The following is a 20,831-nucleotide window of genomic DNA, read 5'->3' on the forward strand; positions in this document are numbered from 1 at the left end:
TAGTAGCTGCTCAACAAACATTAGTAGGGCAAATGAACAAATCTTATCTACCTACATAGTGCATATTTCTATCAATATTCAGGAAAATAAAATGGTAAGGAGATACATTGAAATGCTCCTTTCCTTTTGCTGCCTCTATGGAGTCTCCAGCTGGAAACTACCTTTCTCAGCTTTGTACTGCCCCAGCACTTTACACAACTTGATGACACCTGTCATTCTCCATAGCATTGAAACAGAGAACTCCTATCCCTACAGAACTTCCATGAGAACTCCCTTCCCTACGCGTGTCATGCAGGCCAAGGAAATGAGTAAAAAGGGCTAAAGGATCTGTGGAGCTGGAATGGCATGCCCTACATGCAGGCTTTTAATTAATTAATTAATTAATTAATTATTTTTTAGACGGAGTCTCTCATTTTCACCTAGGCTGGAGTGCAGTGGTGCGATCTCAGCTCACTGCAAGCTCCGCCTCCCGGGTTCATGACATTCTCCTGCCTTAGCCTCCCAAGTAGCTGGGACTACAGTTGCCCGCCACCATGCCCGGCTAATTGTTTTGTATTTTCAGTAGAAACGGGGCTTCACCATGTTAGTCAGGATGGTCTTGATCTCCTGACATCGTGATCCACCTGCCTTGGCCTCCCAAAGTGCTGGGATTACAGGCGTGAGCCACCGCGCCTGGCCTAATTCAATTATTTAAGGAGACAAGATCAGGCAAACAAATCATGTCTGCTGGCCACATGCCTTAGTGGGCTTTCCTTATCAGATCCAGTGTACATTTTTTTATACTTGTTATAACATATCTTTTTGAAGGCAGAAACTTGGTTGCCTTATTTGTATCTTCCTCTGTCCTGCACAAGGTAGGGTTTGGAATTAGACAACCTTGGGCCCAATCCCCATTCTGATGCCAGTCACATGACCAAGGACGGGGATTCCCAGGCAGTGGGTACATAACCCTTCCTCCCTTCCTCCCTTCCCTCCCTCCTTCCTTCCTTCCCTTCCTCCCTTTTTTCCTTCCTTCTTTCTTTCCTTCCTTCCTTCCTTCTTTCATTCCTTCCTTCCCTTCTTCCTTCCCTTCCTCCCTCCCTTCCTCTCCCTTTTCTTCCCTTCCTCTCTTCTTCTTTTATTTTTAATTGAGATAGGGTCTCTGTCGCCTAGGCTGGAGTGCAGTGGTGTGATCATGGCTCACTGCAGTGTCGACTTCCTGGGCTCAGGTGATTCTCTCATCTCAGCCTCCAGAGTAGCTAGGACCACAGTCGCATGTCAATACGCCCAGCGAATTTTTGTATTTTTTATAGAGACGTCATTTTGTCGTGTTGCCTAGGCTGATCTCAAACTCCCAGGCTCAAGCAATCTGCCCACCTTTGCCTCCCAAAGTGCTAGGATTACAGGCATGAGCCACCACACCCAACCATAACTAGTATTTCTTAAGCAACAAATAGGATTGCCAGATTTAGCAAGTAAAAAAGTACAGAACACCCAGTTAAGTTTGAATTTCAGATAAGCAAAAAAAAAAAAAAAAAAAATTAGTATGAGTATATCCCTCAGAGTTCAATCTTACAAAGAAAGATGGTGCCTCAGTTTCTTTATTTGTAAATTGGGGAAACAGTATCTTCCTGATGGGGCTCTGATGAGGATTAAATAAATCACAGCATGGAGAGTGTTTAACACAGTATTAGGCTTCTAATAATGGTCCACAAATGACAGCTTTTATTAGAATTAGCAAATTGGGCAACTATTCTGCCATAATAACATGTTGCTCTGACAGCTTTAGCTTCATCCCTCGACGATGTCAGCACATCCTATTTCTTCTCTGTAACACTGTCGGGGAAGAAAAGCCGTCCCTCTGGGAATTCCTTCCTCTTTTGCCCCTTGCTTCATTCCTCCACTTCTCCTCACCTGACTTTTCACCACCACCTCCCAATTCTCATGCCTTTGGGAGGACAGATCTTCTAAGTAGGAGATGTGGATCACAGTACCATTCGCCTTGAAGCTGCCAGAAACAAATGCCTTGTTCTTGGAGGTCTTAATGCACCACATTGTGAAGTGGGCTTTCAGCAGCAAATAAGTGCCCCATTTTCTTGTATCTGGGCATCACTTGGGCTGCTCATGTCTGACACACTGGCAAGGCTGCTAAGTGTATGATTTGTGCGCTCTGAATTGTGCAGTCACCCTGGCTTGTGCAGGAGCAAAAGGAGATCCTGCTGCATACCGAACTGCTTTTTAGGGTGAGAAAATGAACATGGGCCATATTTATACAGTCACGTGACTAGCTCTTGATCAGCTATGGCTTAGAACATCCCCACAATTTTAATAGCAAATTTTTTTTGTTGCGTGGATTTGGAATGTATCCTATCCCCTTTGCAAAGTTAACATTGTATATTTTTCTTATCATGAATGATAAATTGCTATACAGAGAAACAGAGAAATCATGCGTATAACGTAAAGAATAAAAATCACCAACAACTTCTCAGTCAGGGACGATCATCATTAACATTTTTCATAAATCCTTATAGTACTTTTTCTATGTACTTTGGGGGTAGAATCCAAATCTATAATATTGCCATACAGATTTTGTATTTTCTCATTTTATTTCCTTCTTTTTGTTATACAAGTGGTACATGGAATGGTTATTCAAGTAATCATATTGGAGGAGGGGTGGGGGAAAAATAAAATAAAATAATAATAAAGGTAAAAAAAAACTCCCTTAATTCCACTAGAGATATCTATTACACAAATTTTGTGTTTTTTTATATTTATGTATACAATTATGTAACTGTTTTTAGTAAACTTAATATGACATACTTAGTTTATAGTATGCATTTGCCTAATCATATTTATCTATACCAACATCTATCCCTGCAAATATACTTATAGGGATAGAATGTATTATGTATACTATAACATAGTATATATGATTTATAATAGTGAGAATTTGTTAACAGCTAAAGGACTAATAGTAGGAGGCTTACTAGTAAACTACAAAAGAATCATGTAAGGAAATACTATGTGGTCATTATGGTATTTTAGACTAACAATTGGGAAGATATTCCTGTTATTAAGTGTTATATTAATAAAAACCTGGTTACAAAAGAGTTTGCAGAATATATCATATTTCTGTTAAGAAACAAACAGATTTATTCATGTCTTTTTGCTTTTTTCTTTAAAAGACTTAACAGTTGTTCTCTCTGGATGGGAACACTTTTATTATTTTTGTTTTTCTGTATTTTTTTTTTTTTTTACAATGAACATGTACTAGTGTCATAGTGAGAAAAACAAATTCAGTGTATCCCCCCTCTCATTATAGGTATTAAAGTAGAAAATGAGATAAAACAATGTGTTTTTATGTGGTAAATAATTTGAGGGTCTAGATTCACAATTGAATTGGTTTTATTTTTTATTGAAATTGTAAGGTTGAAAATATATTCTAGCAGAAAGTAAAATTGTTCCTAACTATAATAAGATAAGCAGTATATTTTCTTAGAGATAATTGAAGGTGAATTCAATGCAATTCCCCATGGTTGGGTTGCCTGGAGTCATTCTTGACTTTATTATCACACTATTTTTCTTGACTCAGTGTCTTGAAGCTTTGTGAATAAAAAAGTCTAAGGAACATGTGACTGTTAATATGAGTAATGACTTTTTCTTTCTTCTTGCGGGTTCTCTGGGTAGTTTATCATCACTTGTGGCAGCTTTTAAACACAATCTTATCATCTATCTTCATTTTCTCTTTTATACAGTAATTCCAATTGTCTTCCATTAATTTTTGCATGTTAACCTATTTGGCCTAAGGGGGATTCTCAACCTCAATATTAGTATAAAAAAGAAAATTACATAAGAACATGGGAATTTTTCCTAGAAGAATCATTTTGAGATGCTGTTGGCATATGAAACAGTATCCCAAATGGGAAGATAATATCCTTGTTAATCAAAAAACTATTTAAAAACTCAATTAACAGAATATTATGCTATATAATTAATCTTCATTGCATTTCACTGATTTTTTTCCCATCCTCCCCAACAAAGTAGTTAATAAGTCCTTGAGGTTTTTTTTTTTTTGAGATGGAGTCTTGCTCTGTCGCCCAGGCTGGAGGGCAGTGGAGTGATCTTGGCTGACTTCAAGCCCTGCCTCCTGGATTCACGCCATTCTCCTGCCTCAGCTTCCCGAGTAGCTGGTACTACAGGTGCCCGCCACCACACCAGGCTAATTTTTTTTGTTTGTTTGTTTTTTTAGTAGGGATGGGGTTTCACCGTGTTAGCCAGGATGGCCTCGATCTCCTGATCTCGTGATCCGCCCACCTCGGCCTCCCAAAGTGCTGGGATTACAGGCATGAGCCACCGCGCCTGGCCAAGTCCTTGAGTTTTAAATGCAATAATCAATAGGCTAAATTTGATCATATAAAGTAAGTTAGCTATAGAAGACAATCAGACATTTTTCCTCTGCTTGAAGTAAGTCAAAATCATCATAAGTCTCTTTTATTCCGAGTAGTGTTGAATCTGCAAAGCCTGTTAGTGAAACTTAAATAGCAAAAGTAAAAGGAAAGAAATTGAAACAAATTTATGTGGTTTGGCTTCCAAGAAATCAGGATTGCAAAACGTAAACAGAACAATAAATACAGTTATGAGAAAGAATCAAACTACCTGGAGTCTGGAAAAACAGATGAGTAGAGATCTGGTCATGAGGAGATGAGATATGCTTGGATAACCCTAAACCGGTTGCATCCGAATTGTAATTTTTTAGACTTCTATGCTGGCTTTATATTTGAGAGATTTGGCGTTCAATGCATTAAATAACTTCCCCCTTTTTTCCATGACATTAATATGAGACTCATTGTAAAAACTTTACAAATTAAAATGACAAAAGGAACAAATTGGCAAGTTACCCATACTGCACAAAAATTAATCATGATGAACCTTATGTCGTATTTCCTTCCAGTCTTTAAAAATATTCATGTATGTTTGACCACATTATTGACATTTTATTTTTTCACTTGAAATATGAACATTTCCCTTTCTTTTTAAATCCCTTGCTTCTTGCTTCTCGATTTAAATTAAAATGTATATTCCTCATAGATTCACATGTGAGATAAAATGAATCATTCTCCAACTCATGTTCTTGGGAGAGGGTGTTTAATTTTTAAATATGAATCCTTTTAATTGTTATGCTATTCAGTTAGCACCCTTTAACATGTGACTTTATGCCAAGTTGTTTTGAGCTTAGGTGGTTTCTTTTAGCAAGGATTTAAGAACCTGGAGGTTAGGTAATTCCACTGTATGAAGACTTACCCAGTGATTATGTAATTTGTCTCTCTATTCAATACCCAACATCCTCTCTCTCTGACCTATTTATGTCAACTCCTCTTCATCCAACAAATGGTGTTAAGTATGGAGGGAGATAGGGAAAGAAACCCTTTCTTGATTTTTTTTTTTTGATAAAGTCCCTATCTCTTCTTGCCTTGTGCTCCTATCTTAGAACTTAATTTTTGTCAGAGAGACACACAGCCATCTGCTTTGCAGACCCTAAAATATATTCAGGGATTAATAACTTCTATTCAATATGCCAACCTCACAGAGACAACATGTTGAGTTTCCTGAAATGTATTCCCAGAATAACATTCAGTGAATCTTAAGACAGGAAGTCACCTTCCAAAAACACCTGCAAATCATCTGCAATAGTTGCAAACTGCAGATAATGGGTCTCACATAATTGGGTCATAAATTTAATATTTTAAAAAACAATAGTTACTATTTAGTGAGGGCCTAATCTGGGTGTGCCAGGCACTGTGCTAAGCATCTTGCAAATGTTATTTCTAAGTTTTTCAACAGCCCACACGGTTCAAAGGAAAATTGAGGTTAAGAGAGATTGAAATATATAGTTTGGCCGACTGTATCACTGAAAATACCAAACAGGAAAAATCACTTCCACCTACCATTAGTAGACAGAAGAAAGTAAGCTGCATTCTGCTGGGGGAGCCATCTTATTTTATTGATTTTTTCTTCTATTTCTAAACTCTTCAGGTAATCGAACTCGGGTTCATGGCTCTGGAATGTGCTGTAAACATTGTATTCACCCCTACGATGAACCTGATTTTTACTCTGTAGGAAAGGAAAAAAATACACAAACGATTAAATCATAGTAGCCAACTGTAAAACTCGCCAAGCCTCTCTTTTTTCTAGCAGTCATTGGGGGTGGGATGAGGGCAGGGCCACTAGCACCTCTGAAAAAAAAATATAATTATACACATGAACTTCTGTACTATCATATAGTATATATAAATGCATACATAGAAATATATTAAAATAGAACAAAATTTTAAAATCAATATAAATAGAAGTTCTAATATTTTCTTTTTGCATCCTAACAGATGGTGCACTCACCCATCAGAGTGAGCCATCCCACAGTGGCATTCGTAAATACTTACATCGAGCCCTTAAAGAGACTACAAAGTTGTAGCATCTGTGACTTTCATTGGCCTTGTAAGATCTCATCTGATTCTCATGAAATCTCTGAGGTAGGTGGGGCAAGGAAATGGACAAAAGAGGCTCAGATATTAAATGACTTCCCCTGGGTCTCACAGCTCATAAGGAGCAGATTTGGGCATCAGATATGCCCCTGCTACTTTTTTCTGTTTTTCTTTCCAACATGAGTGACAAAGCAGACAGGAGCTCAGGGATGCTACCTGCATCATTAAGGAATGATGAGATTTTACCTCTTGGCTTTCCTCTAGCACTGATTATGCAATGAGCAAACAGCAGGGACTACATACATGAGAGAATTAAACACAAGGGCAAGGGTCTGCAGAAACGGGAAGAAAAAGAAAAAAAAGGAAGAGAAGAGAAAAAACAGAATGTGAAAGAAAGAAGGAGAAGAAGAGGAAAGCGGAAAGGGAAGTTTTATTTCAGGTATTTTAGGTCCTTATTACCAAGAGCTTCGAGATGCAGGCTTTGAAAAACTCAAAAATTCAAATATGAGTCTTATTAAACGTTTGTTATAGAAGTTTGACTCTTAATAAAAGGGTTAATTTCCAACTGTGTATTTCTAGGTGGATATAAAATATCCAAACCCAAATCTCAACTTACTGACCAGCGAGAGTGCTGAACCCTGGGTGTGAAATGTATTTGTGCGGACTCTCTGGTTGTGTGCCTCCTAAGAATTCACTCCTGGAGTTCACCCACTGAAGTCAAAAGCAGGTCTGTCCTAGATGACGTCACATGGGTTTGTTTCTCAGATTTAGTGCTCATTTTAATCCCAAGACTGGCCACAAAGCTTAATGCTTAATTGCAGGTTCTTTATCCTCATTGACATTTATTTTTTTATTGAACAAAACTACCCTGCTTTAGAAAATGTGTCCCCCATCATTCCACTAATGAATCAGGCTTCCCAAATATTTCACTAAATTAAAATAGGTGAAACCTATAAATAGCTAACAGAAAATGTAGAGCAGAATATTACTGGCAACATGCTGCCTTGGGTAATTTATGCTAAATAGCTCCTCCGGTTCCTCTTTATCATCACTGCGAACCTAATTGGGTTTTTTTTTTTTTTTTTAAAGAAAAAGCTGGAAAAGGAGGTTTGAAAATCAGTGTTCAAAAGACTTTAAATGCTGACATACTTGGTACTATCCTGCTCATTTGCAGAGAGAGCCAGTCCACCTTAACAATACATTTATAAGAGTGTTGATTTGCTACCATCCAAATCAGACTGTCAAGTGTGTGTAGTATGTGCCAGACCAATTAGCACTAGGCAGCTCTGGAAAAGCAGGAAAAATTCCAGGTCACGAAGAGCTATTAGTTTCTACTTGCCAACCACATTTTCGTGTTTCCAGGGCCAATGGAATAGGCTGGTTGCCTGATTTAATGCTGAACACTTGAATTTATACGGAACCCCGAGGGATTACGATGCCCTTATAGAAATTAATTGCAAATAATGTGCAATTACCAAATATATCACCTCTAAATGAGGCTTTCCTTTTTTGAGGGGAGGTGTAACGCAAATGGCTTTGAGGCACAAAGCAGGCTTTAAATTGCTAGGGAAGTCTCTTGTGAAACCTTCCTCTCACACTGGGCCTCCCTCACGCTTCCTGAGTGCCCAGTGAATCTCAGAGGCAGGCAGTGGCAGATGGGAGAGTTACTAGAACACAGACTGGCCTGCTGGAAGCTCCAAGACCATGCCAGGGGAGGCCAAGGAAATCAAATTGGGCCATAATTCCATTCTGACAAACAGAAGCAGACACCAAAAAACTCAATTTATATGAAAAAGAGAAACAATTCCTAGTGGAACCCGTGTCTCAGGAAGAAATGGGTTTATGAGAGTCACTGGAAGTTAGAACTCCTGCTCAGAAATGGTCGTATATGTAGCACTGAGCTTCAGGAGCCTCTGTGTCACCTACAGTGATACTGTGATGTGTGTCATATGCTTTACTCAGATGCCAGTTTGTGGCCTTTAATCCCTTTGGTGAGGCGAGCTATCATTTTCTTCTCTCCTGTCCCAAGTTGTCCTCTTCACATCTGTTGGCAAATAAACCATGGTTTTTTTTTTTTCCTCCTACATATTCTGGCAGCACCTGAAATCAAGGGAGACTGAATTTCAATGGCTCTATGACAGATCCCACTGAAAATGGAGGAGTTATGCTCAACAAGCACCCATGGAATGTTGCAGGTCAGGCTAGCAGTGAAGTTGTTTTGAAGGTGTAACATCCAGACTTAGAAAGATAAGGCCATGCCCAGAAAAGGCTCTCTTTTACAGGGCTTTTATGAGTCTGAATGTAGAATTCTTGATGTTAATGACTTTTTGGCAGTTTTTAGTTTTCGAGCAAAGCAGCAAGGTTAAGGGCGACACATAAGGATTAAAGAACAGTAGGAGGCCTCCTTTAAAAAGAGAAGAAAATGGGCATTTTGCATTCACCACCACTTACCTCCTGCTCTCGTTGAAATATTACAACCCGACCCCCCTTGTCCCCTGTCGCTAGTAATTCTCCCGTGTGGTTGAATTCTACCGTAGAGATAATGTCAGCTGCAAAGAAGAAGACAAAGGCAATTTAAGTAACTGCACACTTACTTTGAAAGGATAGATAATAGACATACTTTTCTGTGCATTTAAGGGCTTAGGGCTTCGTCTCTGCAGTGGAATTTACAAGGATATTATGTTCTGGGTTTTTAAATGCCACCAGAAGTGGCACTTGGGAAGTAAATTTCCTAGATGCCCACACTGACCTGTGGTCTCCTGGAACATCTGGAGAGAATAAAAGGGAAAAGCACATTTAGACCCTTTTTTAAGTAAGAGAAAATTAACTTCATGATGGCTGAAGGAAATGGTGATTTTCTTTGATGATTTCTACCAACCACACACCCTTCATGCACCCATGGCCTTTACACCAAGAATCTTCCCCACACAGGCTTCAGTTGTGGCTATTCAAATCAGTCCTGGGGGCTCTGATGAAGCAGGGTTAGGACGCTTGAAGCTCAGTCATGGAAAATGGAGGAACAGAGCACAAAGAAATAATTGGGAAAACTCTGCCAGTCAATAATTCAAGGAAGGAACTGACGAATGCTCCAGCTTGGCCCGTGCCCCTTCTTTTTTTATGAGCCCAATGCATCCTTTGGAAGAGCATGCCTTATTTCAACCCCAGGAGAAGGGTGCTGAGAAAACAAGGTCACAGGGGCAGATAAGTGAGGGCAATTTGTACTCTGTACTTCTAATCAGAGAAAATGCACAGGCACCAGGAACTCAGATCACAGATAATTGCTGATGGAATGCCAGCCTGCCAAGTCTTTCTTCCATGCTGGTTACCCCTGGAGGAACATGGACAGGTAAATTACCTATGATTGGATTTATTAGGGCTATTTTTAGAAAAATGTCAGAGGTTAATTCCCCCACAATTATTCCCCTGCAGGGCTCCAACAATTGCTACCAAGAGTGCAAATGAGTTATACAAAAAAAAAAAAAAAAAAAAAGAGGAGGGGGAATTATGACTATGGCCTTTGACAGGAACATTCTGAAGGTAATGTCTATGTAAGGAAAGCAAAGGGGAAACAGTGAGGTGGAAAACTAAGGCAATTACCCCTGAGTAATTCTGATCTCAAATCTTACTCTTATATCATCATTTCAGGATTTTCTTTGTATGCCTGATTTGTTCAGGTAAGTAGTGTAAAATTCTCCACTTCCCATATAACTGTTCTTTTCCATGTATGAAAAGGCTCCTTATGGTTATTCATTGTGCAGAAGTTAACAAAAATAAGGTATAAACCTTGGTCACTTTCAAGCTAGACACATTTAAAAGAACAATTCTTGATTTCTTGTTTTGACTTCTTAGATGATTGATCTCATAGATAGGAAATTCAAAGCCCTACAGGGCCACAAAGTAACACAAGTGAACTAGAAAGACCACGTATGTCTCCTTTAAAGGGACAAGTGGCTATTTAGCTTAAGCTGATTGGGGCCATGATTGCCTGTATTGCCATGTATTGCCTGATGTTTTGATTTTTTAAGTATATATAGGAAGCTGGAAATGAAGACTTTTATGCAAAAATCTCTTAAAGTTTATACATTGGCAAGTATTTTTTTCAATGCCATGAGAATGAAAAAATAATCATATCTGTGGGCTGCATATGATTTGTGGGTTATCAGTTTATGACTTCTAGTGTACAGAGTCTTCATTTGGAATAGGCTATCTCATTCCAATACTGATGCTCTTAACTAGAAATCTAGTTCATTTTCTCAAGAAGGCTCCTCCAGTGAATGCTACCCTTAAGGAAACACAAAATAAGCAATATGGTTACTAAGTTCCAGATGTAAGTTTAGAAGGTCCATTTATGTAACCAATGCCCATGAATTGAGAAGAAAGAAAGTCCAGCCAGTGAGAAAGTCAGACACCTCAAGTGAGTTATTTGACCACTTTCCTTTGTTATAGTTTGCCCATCTTAGCAAACCACTCCCATGTTTAGAGGAGAGAAGGCATCTACTTAACATTTGCAGTTGCCTCAGATTGCCCTGCTTGAAAGCACCAGTGCTAAGTTATGCTTCTAACACTAACCACTGCTTCTGACTTTTCAATGAGTGAAAAGTCAAAGGGTTATTCATGGGGCTTCCCAATTTGGGTAGAGCCTAAAGCAGGCATGGCTATTGCTTTTCACCTTGGTCTTTGGTCCGGTACAAAGGCTGGTCCAGTTCAAGGCTCTTGAACTGCTCAAATACTCACATTTCTCAGAAAGAAAGAGTAGCAGGAAATAATGAGAGGGTGGTGGGAACCAGGCCTGAGGTTTACAATGCTCAGCTCTTGTCTTAGAGCTATGTTCTAAGGTTCTGCTTACATGCAGTCTATGCCCTTTCAATGGACAGTGACTAATGCAGAACACTAGAGTTCTGGGTGGGCTGCAAGGGCCTTACAATGAGAACTAAAGATGGGCCTTTCCTTTTGGACAAGTTGGGTATCAGAAAAGAATTAAGTAGCTTTTTCCAACGTGAGCTCTTGGCTCAGTTGCCAAGAAGATGCTACTCCAAGGACAACAACACTTGCTTTCCCAGGGGATGACACATACATTTTCCTTCTTCCTAGACTCTGAAAATGTCTCTACTCTCACTTTAAGGTCCATGCAAGTCAAAACAAGGTGGGATTCAAGTGCAAGTCAAAGTCACATGATTTAAGCCAGTATTATTAGAATTCTGCATTGTGGAATATTAGGCATTGTCCCAGGTAATAAAAATATTTCCTTTGTTTTCCAAGTGTTATTATTCTTCAATGCTATGTCTCCCTCAAGAACCTTGTAAGAGAAAGGGTGATTTGCATGGCAGGATTCTGAAATCCCTTAGTCCTCTTGCAGAGACCTTACCTTTATTTTAATTCTACTAGCCAGCTGCTCTGTAAATGAACCTGTTTATATCATGCTATTGTCTACTTCCCTTCAGAGAATATGCCATGGCAGCTCAGGTTAATACTTGTTTTGAACTTTCATGTTTCCTGACTCATTTGTCATTGTTAAGCCAGTAGGTATAACTGGAATACTTTACTGCCCCATCCATCTCTGCATATCTTCATCTATGACTGTTTAATAATTGATGCAAAACTCATGAATCACTCTACATTCCAATTTCAAGATACGGAAACTTCTGATACAAATACTCTTCTGTTTGCAGCATGCTCTTTGGTAAGGCATTTTAAACTGGAAAATATACTGCTCAAGACACAATAATTTTGAGATATGGAAATAGGATGTAGTAATAGTAAGGTAGCAAGTTTAGAGATAATAACGTCATTTGAAATCATGATCAACAGAAATCAATTCATCGAGTTCAACACGGCTTTCACCTTTAAATTATAAGTTTATATGACAATTCCACATTTCATTAAATGTTCAGCCTAATCATGCTGTTGATCAAGAAACTATATGAGCATTTTTCCTCTGTTCTATATAGATGTGGATAAAGTACACATTGACTAAAAACAAAAGCCAGAAACAGCTAGAAAGGTCAAATGTAGTTAAGACAATTTTTAAAGGAAACCCTGGGTAGTGTGAAATTTGCCCGGCTCCACATCTATTTGTGCTGATTTAATTTCCACAAGATGGTGGCCTGGTAACCCCATTTCTAGCTCAATAGGCACTATTAAGGCTTTTTTAAAATCAATCTCAGCATCCTACAAAAGTTCTAGACTGGTAATTTCATACATAAAGTATTATTTACCTGAATAATAGATATTGATTTAACAGTGATACTCATGTGAGGCTAATGATTGTGAGGCTTACAGAAACAGAGGAATCTCCTAGTTCATCCCTAGTCTCTTGCAGTATCATGCTAGGCTGAAGTCTATGCAATGCCAGAGAATTGAGTTGAGGCAGGCACCTGGATTATTAGGTAATATACAGCTCACGTAGCAGGGTGATATTATTAGGTGATATACAGCTCACAGACTGTTTTGAGAAAATGGAGACTCAGTTTAGACTTAGGATCTAAACTCAAAGTCTACAGATGGAATATCTTACTGACCAGGTCACTAGCATTGACCTCTCAACATCAATCATAGAGATGGAAATGAAAGGGTAATGCAATTTAGCTTTCGGAGCCCATTAAATGTTTTATCTTTCATCTAAGAAACATTTGGTAGATAATATCATAAAGTCATTTACCCTACTTGCATCAGCTGACTAGTTCTGCCCACTCAATACTTGGCTTTATTTCTGATGATTGGATGGGGTTTTGGTAGTTTTCTCCTTCAGCTAAGACAAGAATGGAAAATATAATTCATAGTGAATGACGATGGTGAAATGATCATAGTTACCAGGTTTGTGTTGAGAAGGTTTTGCGGGGTCACTTCTAGGCTGGGGTGCCAAGATTAATGGGTAATGAATCTGGGTGGGTGGTGGGGGAGGTAGGATGTGTATCATTTGTCATACCAGCACAGAGGCTTCTAGCTAGACCGGCAATGACTACTTTGTGGATCATTAAACAAACGGGATTCTCAGGCGTCCTGATGGGAATTACACTTGTTCCTCCCCTCCATATAAAACTGTAGTCTGCTTCTTGGGTCCTGGTTCACGGTCCAAAGTCAGCATCCATTTTCTCTGATAAGGTTTATTTTGCTAAGTTTTGGTAACGGAAATAGTGCATTTGAGTATATTTTCCACAAATAGGGGGTTGGGGAGGGGACAGGAAAGAAGTCTGGTTATGGCCAAACCCAAATACTCCTACTGGGATTATGCCAAGATGACCTTGTTGAAAGATGTTAATATGTCATAAAATTTATAAAATAATCAGTCAATAAAACAGTTTATGTCAAATGATTGCAATTTTGTCAATGTGTTTTCATTTCAGAATATATCTTTTCTTTCTTTCTTTCTTTTTTTTTTTTTTTGTTTTTTTGGCAGAGCTAGCTGAGGTTTTAATTTTGGACAGAAAAAACAAAACAAAAAACAATTGAATTGTTTTGTAGCTGGAGGCATGGACAAGGGGCGGGGGTCTCCAGGCAGTGAACTCCCCCGCGGGTAGGCTGAGGGCTAGGGCTGAGCCTCAGGTGAGTCTCCTGTTCCCTGTGCTTCCTTGTACAGCGGCCTCCTCAGGTGAATCTCCTGTTCCCTGTGCTTCCTTGCACAGCGGCCTCCCTCCTGGGCTCTGGGGCAGCCGCAGGAGCGGCAGGTGGGAGGGGCTGCCGCAGCTGTTCACTTGGGCAGGAAGTCAGAGGACGCCAGCTTCCCATCGCGGGTCTCAATCTTCTTCACAACCACAGACCTGGTGGAGCTAGTGCGGCTGAAGGAGCTGGAGGCTGCGCCAGAGTCAGAGCTGGAGCCCAGGCCGTAGCTGAGGCCAGAGCTTGCGAGGCCCCCATAGGCGGAGCTCACACTACCTGCATAGCCGCTGGTGGTCTTCGTACGGATACTCATGTTGTGCATCTTCCAGCAGCTTCCTGTAGGTGGCGATCTCGATGTCCACGGCCAGCTTGAGGTTCATCAGCTCCTAGTACGCACGCAGCTACTGTCCTGCTTGGCCCGCTGAAGGGCGGCCTCCAACTCGGACAGCTTGGCGTTAGCATCCTTAACGGGCCAGCTCCCTGTGCTGCTCGGCATCTGCGATGGCGACCTCCAGGGAAGTCCTCTGGCCTTTGAGGCCCTCAATCTCAGCCTGGAGCTGGCTGATGTTCCGGTTCATCTCAGAGATCTCAGCCTTTGTAAGACGCAGGTCCATCCCAGCCAGCGTCTGCAGCTCCTCATACTTGATCTGATATACGCTCTCGGCTTCAGCGCGGCTGTTGTTGGCCATCTCCTGGTATTGTACCTTGACCTCAGTGATGATGCTGTCCGTGTCCGGTGAACAGCTGTTGTCGGTGGACAGTACCACAGACGTGTCCGAGATCTGGGACTGCAGCTCCTGGATCTCCTCTTCATACAGCTGCCTGAGGAAGTTGATCTCGTCAGCCCTTCCAGGCAAGACTCCAGCTCTACCTCGTTAACGTAAGCTTCATCCACATCCTTCTTGATGAGGACAAATTCATTCTCCATCTCTGTACGCTCATTGATCTCATCCTCATACTTCTTGAAGTCCTCCACCAGCCCCTGCATGTTGCCAAGCTCCGCCTCCAGCTTCAGCTTCTCCTGGCTCAGAGTCTCCAGCTGCTGCCTAAGGCTGTTGATATAGCTCTCCAACATGTTGTCCATGTTGCTCCCAGCCTTCTTCTGCTGCTGCAGGAGGCTCCACTTGGTCTTCAGCATCTTGTTCTGCTGCTCCAGGAACCGTACCTTGTTGACAAAGGAGGCAAACTTACTGTTGAGAGTCTTGATCTGCTCCTTCTCCTGGGTGCTCACAGCCTGGATGCTGAGGTTCACCTCCAGGTTAAGGGGGCTCAACAGGCTCTGGTTGACCAGGCCGGCAGTGATGCCTCCCATGCCACTGGCCCCACCATAGGCCACCCTGGAAGCTGCTGCTGCCCACGCGGGAGAAGCTCAAGGAGATGATGCCGACACCAGGCCCACTTGTTTAGGAGCAGCTGCAGAAGGACCGGGTGCCAGAGGTAGACACCTTGTAGGACTTCTGCACCCTGATGGACATGGTGGAGGCAGGAGTGGAGGCAGGTGGGCTGAACTAGGCGGAGATTCCAGAAGAAGTGGAGAAGATGCTTCTTGGTAGAATATATCTTGTCTAACAGGTAAAGCAATATGTACACTTACAGAAACTTCTGTTAATGACAAGGTGGCACTTAACATATAAAACTAAGTTTCCTTTACAACCGGACTCTCCTACAAGTAATTGTTAATGACTATACATACATACACACACTCTCTCTATAGACAAAAGTTTATCAAGGAGAATCCAAAATAGTACTGTTTTGGTGTAGGACGTACATAATTTATTTACTTATGGTCTTTTTCTAAATCTTCAGTATTTTCTATTTTTTGCCATAACCATAAATACTTGAACAATTTAAAACTTGTAAACAATTTTAATTGGTTTTCAAACTGAATGAAAGATTTTAGCACTTAGCAGCTTTAAAACTTTTTAAAAATTTAAAATTTATATATAGGCTGGGCACAGTGGCTCATGCCTGTAATCTCAGCACTTTGGGAGGCTGAGGTAGGTGGATTGCTTGAGCTTAGGAGTTTGAGACCAGGCTGGGTAGCATGGTGAAACCCCATTTCTACCAAAAAAAAAAAAAATAGCTTGGCATGGTGGTGTGTGTCTGTGGTCCCAGCTACTCGGGAGGCTGAGGTGGGAGGATCGCTTGAGCCTGGGAGGCGGAGGTTGCAGTGAGCCAAGATCATGCCACTGCATTCACACCTGGGCGACAGAGCCAGACTTGGTCTCAAAAAAAAAAAATCTATATATCTGTATATCTATGTATATATGTGTGTGTGTGTGTGTGTATCTATGTGTGTGTGTGTGTAAAATTCACTTTATGTGGCATCCGGTTCTACAGGTTTTGACAAATGCATAGAGATATATATCCATAACCACTATCATGATATAGAACGATTCCATTTACTCCAGAAAGTTCCTTCATACTGTTCTTTTTAGTGGACAATTCTTCCAAAGGAAGTAAAATTATGGGAATAAAATGAACTGATAGATATAAGAGCTTCTAAGAGTTAAAAATGCTGTGTAGATACACAGGTTTAACACTACTGATCTCTATTGATATGACTCAACTTGATTTGGCACCAATAATTATTTTCTTAGTACACAGAGGCAAAGATTTTTTTAAATCTTTCTGTCTAGATGTTATTACTATTTGGGATTCTGTTTGAGTGGTATGGAGTTAAAAAAAATCCATCAATACACTTTTGCCAACCTGCACCCAAACTAGGTTATCCATTAAGTATTCTACCTTTTCACCTATGCCCTTGTCTTTAAATGGAACTATGTTTGAGTTCCTGATTCAGTAGCATTACTTTCTTAACTTGACACTGCTTCTCACACTCATTTAGTTTGGTCCTAAAGACAGAAGTAGTGAATACACAGTTCTGATTACACGTACCATATGCTTGCTATCCTTGACCTACTGTGCATAATACATACTTTCTGTTTGATCCAGAATTGTTTCCTCTGTCATCCAACCAGTGTCTGGTATTTGGATACTGAATCCTTTTCCTTTCACTTAACTAATTCTGTGCATACTGGTTTTATCTTCAACCTGGTGCTGGTATACTTCTTATATGAAATAATACAGATAGAAGGGTCCAATAGCTCCAAGTCCCAAGCTCTTATCACAATGGCTGTTTCCTACTTAACCATAAGTGCAGTATTAAAAAATAGGCACTGCTTAAATGTCAGTCTGACCCTGTAGATCAAGCCCATTAATGGCAGGTGATGTGTCATGGCAGATACTCTTCCTTGGCTACTCCTGTTCAGTGTCTTTCTTCCTTGCCTGCCTCCTACTGTTCCACTGTAGAGGTTGGGAAACCCACATACTTGCTTTTTAGCCTCCCTTGTGGCTAGGGGTAATTGTGTGACCCAGATCTGGCCATTGAGGCATATAGGAAAGTCTACTGGGGAAACAGGAGGGGACAGAGATTCTGGGAAAGAGTTTTCTTCCCTGAATAAAAGTAAGTAAGTGAGGGGAGGCCTTCTGACCATACTCTTCCTTGCTTCTTGCCTTTGTTTGTAATTAAATGTGTTCATAATATGTGGGGCTGTGGCAGCCATCATCTGACCATGAGGTAATAAGCCCATGGACTTTAAAAGGCTAAGAAGCTGAGTATGACAGATGGGAGAATGCGACAATATCTTTGATGACACTGTTGAACAACTAAAACCTACCTTAAGACCGCCTATGTCTGAAATTGTTGGTTTAAGCTACTGTTAGTAAGTTTTCTGTTATAGTCAACTAAATTCATGCTACTATACCTGTCTTTCCATCTTTTGTTTTCCTTATAGCACTTTGCACAGGGCCAGGTTATTAATGCATGTTGAGTTGGAAACTCCCTTGCCTTACAGTATCTCTGCACAAACTCTCACATGCACATTTCCATTTCACTCCACCACACAACCAATTTTCCTTCCCACTTACTTGATTCCCAGTATTAAGACGATTTGTGCTTTTCCTCCTTCCTCTGCTGGTGTATTATTTTTCAACCATTCAAATATGAAAGCAGCTTACTGGGATAGAATGCCAACCCCAATTTATTCATGGTGCTCATTGTAAAATTATGACTTCACAGGGACCTAGCCACACCCTTTTTAGGAGCCAAGCTTTCCCTGCTAATATGCAGGAAGCCCACCATGCTTGCTGAGCTGTGAAAATCCAGATGGTAGGAAGCAGGTGAGTAATGAATGCCATGCTGTTCCCATTAAAATGCACACAGCTTCCCCAGGCTGACCAAATCTCCAACACCAAACAGGTTTGAATCAACCCAAGGACATGTGGGTTGATAAAGATTGCCTTTTATTCAAAACAAGTTCTTGCAACATAGAAGCCTAGAAGATAAAATTTTCCCATAGTTGAAACAAAACTTGCCTAAAGGGCAAATGAGTCTTAAAAATTATACGTCTCTGAGTACAGAAAAATCCAGTGGGAAATTGATAGCAGTCCAGACTTGCCTACACGCCTGTGTGGTTTACAGTGGAATCTGCTGTCAAGGTGTTTACCATCTGTCACCCAATCTTTCAAAAAGCAGAGGAGTAATTAACTGCTCAGGCAATACAAACTCTGTCAATCATTCGGTTCTATTATCCGCACAACATGGGACATCTATGACTGACCCCAAAGTCGGCAGGACTCCAGGTCCACAATGAGAAAGCTCTCACATCTGTGGGGAAATGGGAGTTCTTGGGCAGGCCCTGTGTTACCCGCTACCCAAACACATATATTATGGCATCTGGCACATGTTTGGTCAGAAATTTTGCTTGCCAGATGCTTTGAAGTCAGTAAGACATGGTATTGACTTTGTGGAAGCTAAAATTCCCCATATTTGGGGACTGGCTCAGGTATCACTTCCTTAGGAAGCCCTGTGTGACTTCTTTTAAGCCCAAGACAGCTCCCTTTATTATGCAGCCTCATTGCTCCCCATACTTTGCCTTTGTAAGTTATCACCACTAATCGTTAGCATTTATCACAATGATATTAGAATCATTTAAATGCCTGTTTCAGCCTCTTCATCATAAACTTTACAAGGAACTTGTTCACCACTAAACCCTCAGTGCCTAGCTGAGTCTCTTAGTATATAACAGATGCTTCTCAATCTTTTTTTTTTTTTTTCTATATTCACAAGTCATCAAGCAATCAATCTTTTTTCTTTAGTGGATCACTGAATGAGAGCTGAAGAGAGCCAGTACCAAAGTGGACAAACATATAGAGAATGGATAACCCTAAACAAAGTACCAATAATCAAAATATGTATGCTGGATAGATGTAAACATTTACTTAAGATGTGAAGGAAGAAAAAGTTTTCATTTGAAATAGTGAGTGTTTGATGATTTTAGAATGAGATACATTGCTCAATAAAGAATAGATCTTGTCCTAAAAAGCCTCTGCAGCATTGGCAGGGATTCAGAGTCCTATGAATAACAGGAAGAGAAAGCAGATGGGTTGGGGGAAAGAGGATATCCAGATAGGGTGCTACTTGGGAGAGGGCATGGAGGTGGTAATAAGAAAGCCAGAGTGGATGAGCAAATACATCTGAGATGAAAGGATTCAATTTAATGAACACCTATTATGTGCATGTCACTGGGCTGGGTACCAGGGATATAGTAATAAATAAACACAACTGGTACTTGCCTTTGTGAAACTCTCAGTTTAGAGGACTGGGAGGTAATGGGATATTGGGATACAATTACAATGTTGGAGGAAGGTTGTTCAAAGATTCTGATCATAGAGATTTTTAAGTGAAAGATTTTTTTTTTTTCCTAGAGGGAAGCAGGAAGTCCTTACCAGAACTCAAGGAAACACATCTCAGCCATATCCTTGCATGCAATAAATCTCTTTTATTTCTCTAAAGGACAAATTGAACACTAAATACAATGCATTTTTTTTGTTAAACTGTAGATGGGCCTATAGAAATGAATGAAGAATATGATAGGCAAGGATTTGATTTTCTTCCTTCTAAAACATGAGGTCCTGATGTGAAACAAAATAAATATGTTGCTAATAGTTCACAAGGTATTATTATGTTATGATGGTTTCTCAATGGTCTTAGCAAATAAAATGGAAAGTATTAGAAACAAGTGTGCCAATTATAATACCATGAATCATTTAGTATTTTTTTCTCTCTCCCTCCCTCCTTCTAGTTTCTGGCTAGGAGTTGTGGTATTCTGAAGAATATTATAAAGTATACTCTCTTTTGGATAATATGCATATTTTAAAGCACTGAATGCAATACTGTACACACAGTAGGTAAAGAGTAAAATGCAGAATGAATAACCTAGCATTGATTTTCATCAGCAGCAGGACCCAATCTTTAATAAATATTCTTCAGGATAAAGGCAGTATAGTAAATACTTGCTGCTTTTATCTATCCACTGAAAATTGGATATTTGGAAAATCTATTATATTTGACTTCATGGTCATGTAGCAGTTTAGATAACAATGAATAATATTAAAACTAGAAAAGTCAGGAAATACTTAATGTTAATAGGACATGAGGGCGATCTGGTTGCAACATCTGTCACCCCATTGATTGCCAGGGTTGATTTGGATGATCTGGATGGCTAGGCAGGTGTCTCCTTCCTCCCTCACCACTCCGTGTGCCTCCCTTCCAGAGCTGCATGATGGGTTGAACAGCACAACCATCCCCAGTAGAGGAGGACTGGTCTTTGGTCAAGGGTATACGAGTAGCTGCGTTCCCCTGCTAGAATCTCCAAACAAAGTCTCAAGATTTAGGGTTAATCAATTCATTCATTGACCCGTTTATTCACTCAA

At 40.2% G+C, this 20,831-nt stretch overlaps 1 protein-coding gene and 1 pseudogene across 4 annotated transcripts in view; both read right to left on the reverse strand.

The window, feature by feature from the left end:
• PPP2R2B (protein phosphatase 2 regulatory subunit Bbeta) overlaps positions 1-20,831 on the reverse strand; it is a 464,171-nt gene that overhangs the window by 97,357 nt on the left and 345,983 nt on the right. For all 4 annotated transcript variants that reach the window (XM_015141134.3, XM_015141148.3, XM_015141133.3 and 1 more), the window contains 2 exons: positions 8,910-9,007; positions 5,925-6,090 (listed from right to left, as the gene is read on the reverse strand). In XM_015141134.3, the coding sequence (XP_014996620.2) occupies positions 5,925-6,090; positions 8,910-9,007 (264 nt within the window). The remainder of the gene's footprint in view (positions 1-5,924; positions 6,091-8,909; positions 9,008-20,831) is intronic.
• On the reverse strand, positions 14,519-15,624 carry LOC144341356 (keratin, type II cytoskeletal 8 pseudogene; annotated as a pseudogene).

The sequence above is a fragment of the Macaca mulatta genome, chromosome 6 (genome assembly GCF_049350105.2).
Source record: "Macaca mulatta isolate MMU2019108-1 chromosome 6, T2T-MMU8v2.0, whole genome shotgun sequence".
Lineage (NCBI taxonomy): Eukaryota > Metazoa > Chordata > Mammalia > Primates > Cercopithecidae > Macaca > Macaca mulatta.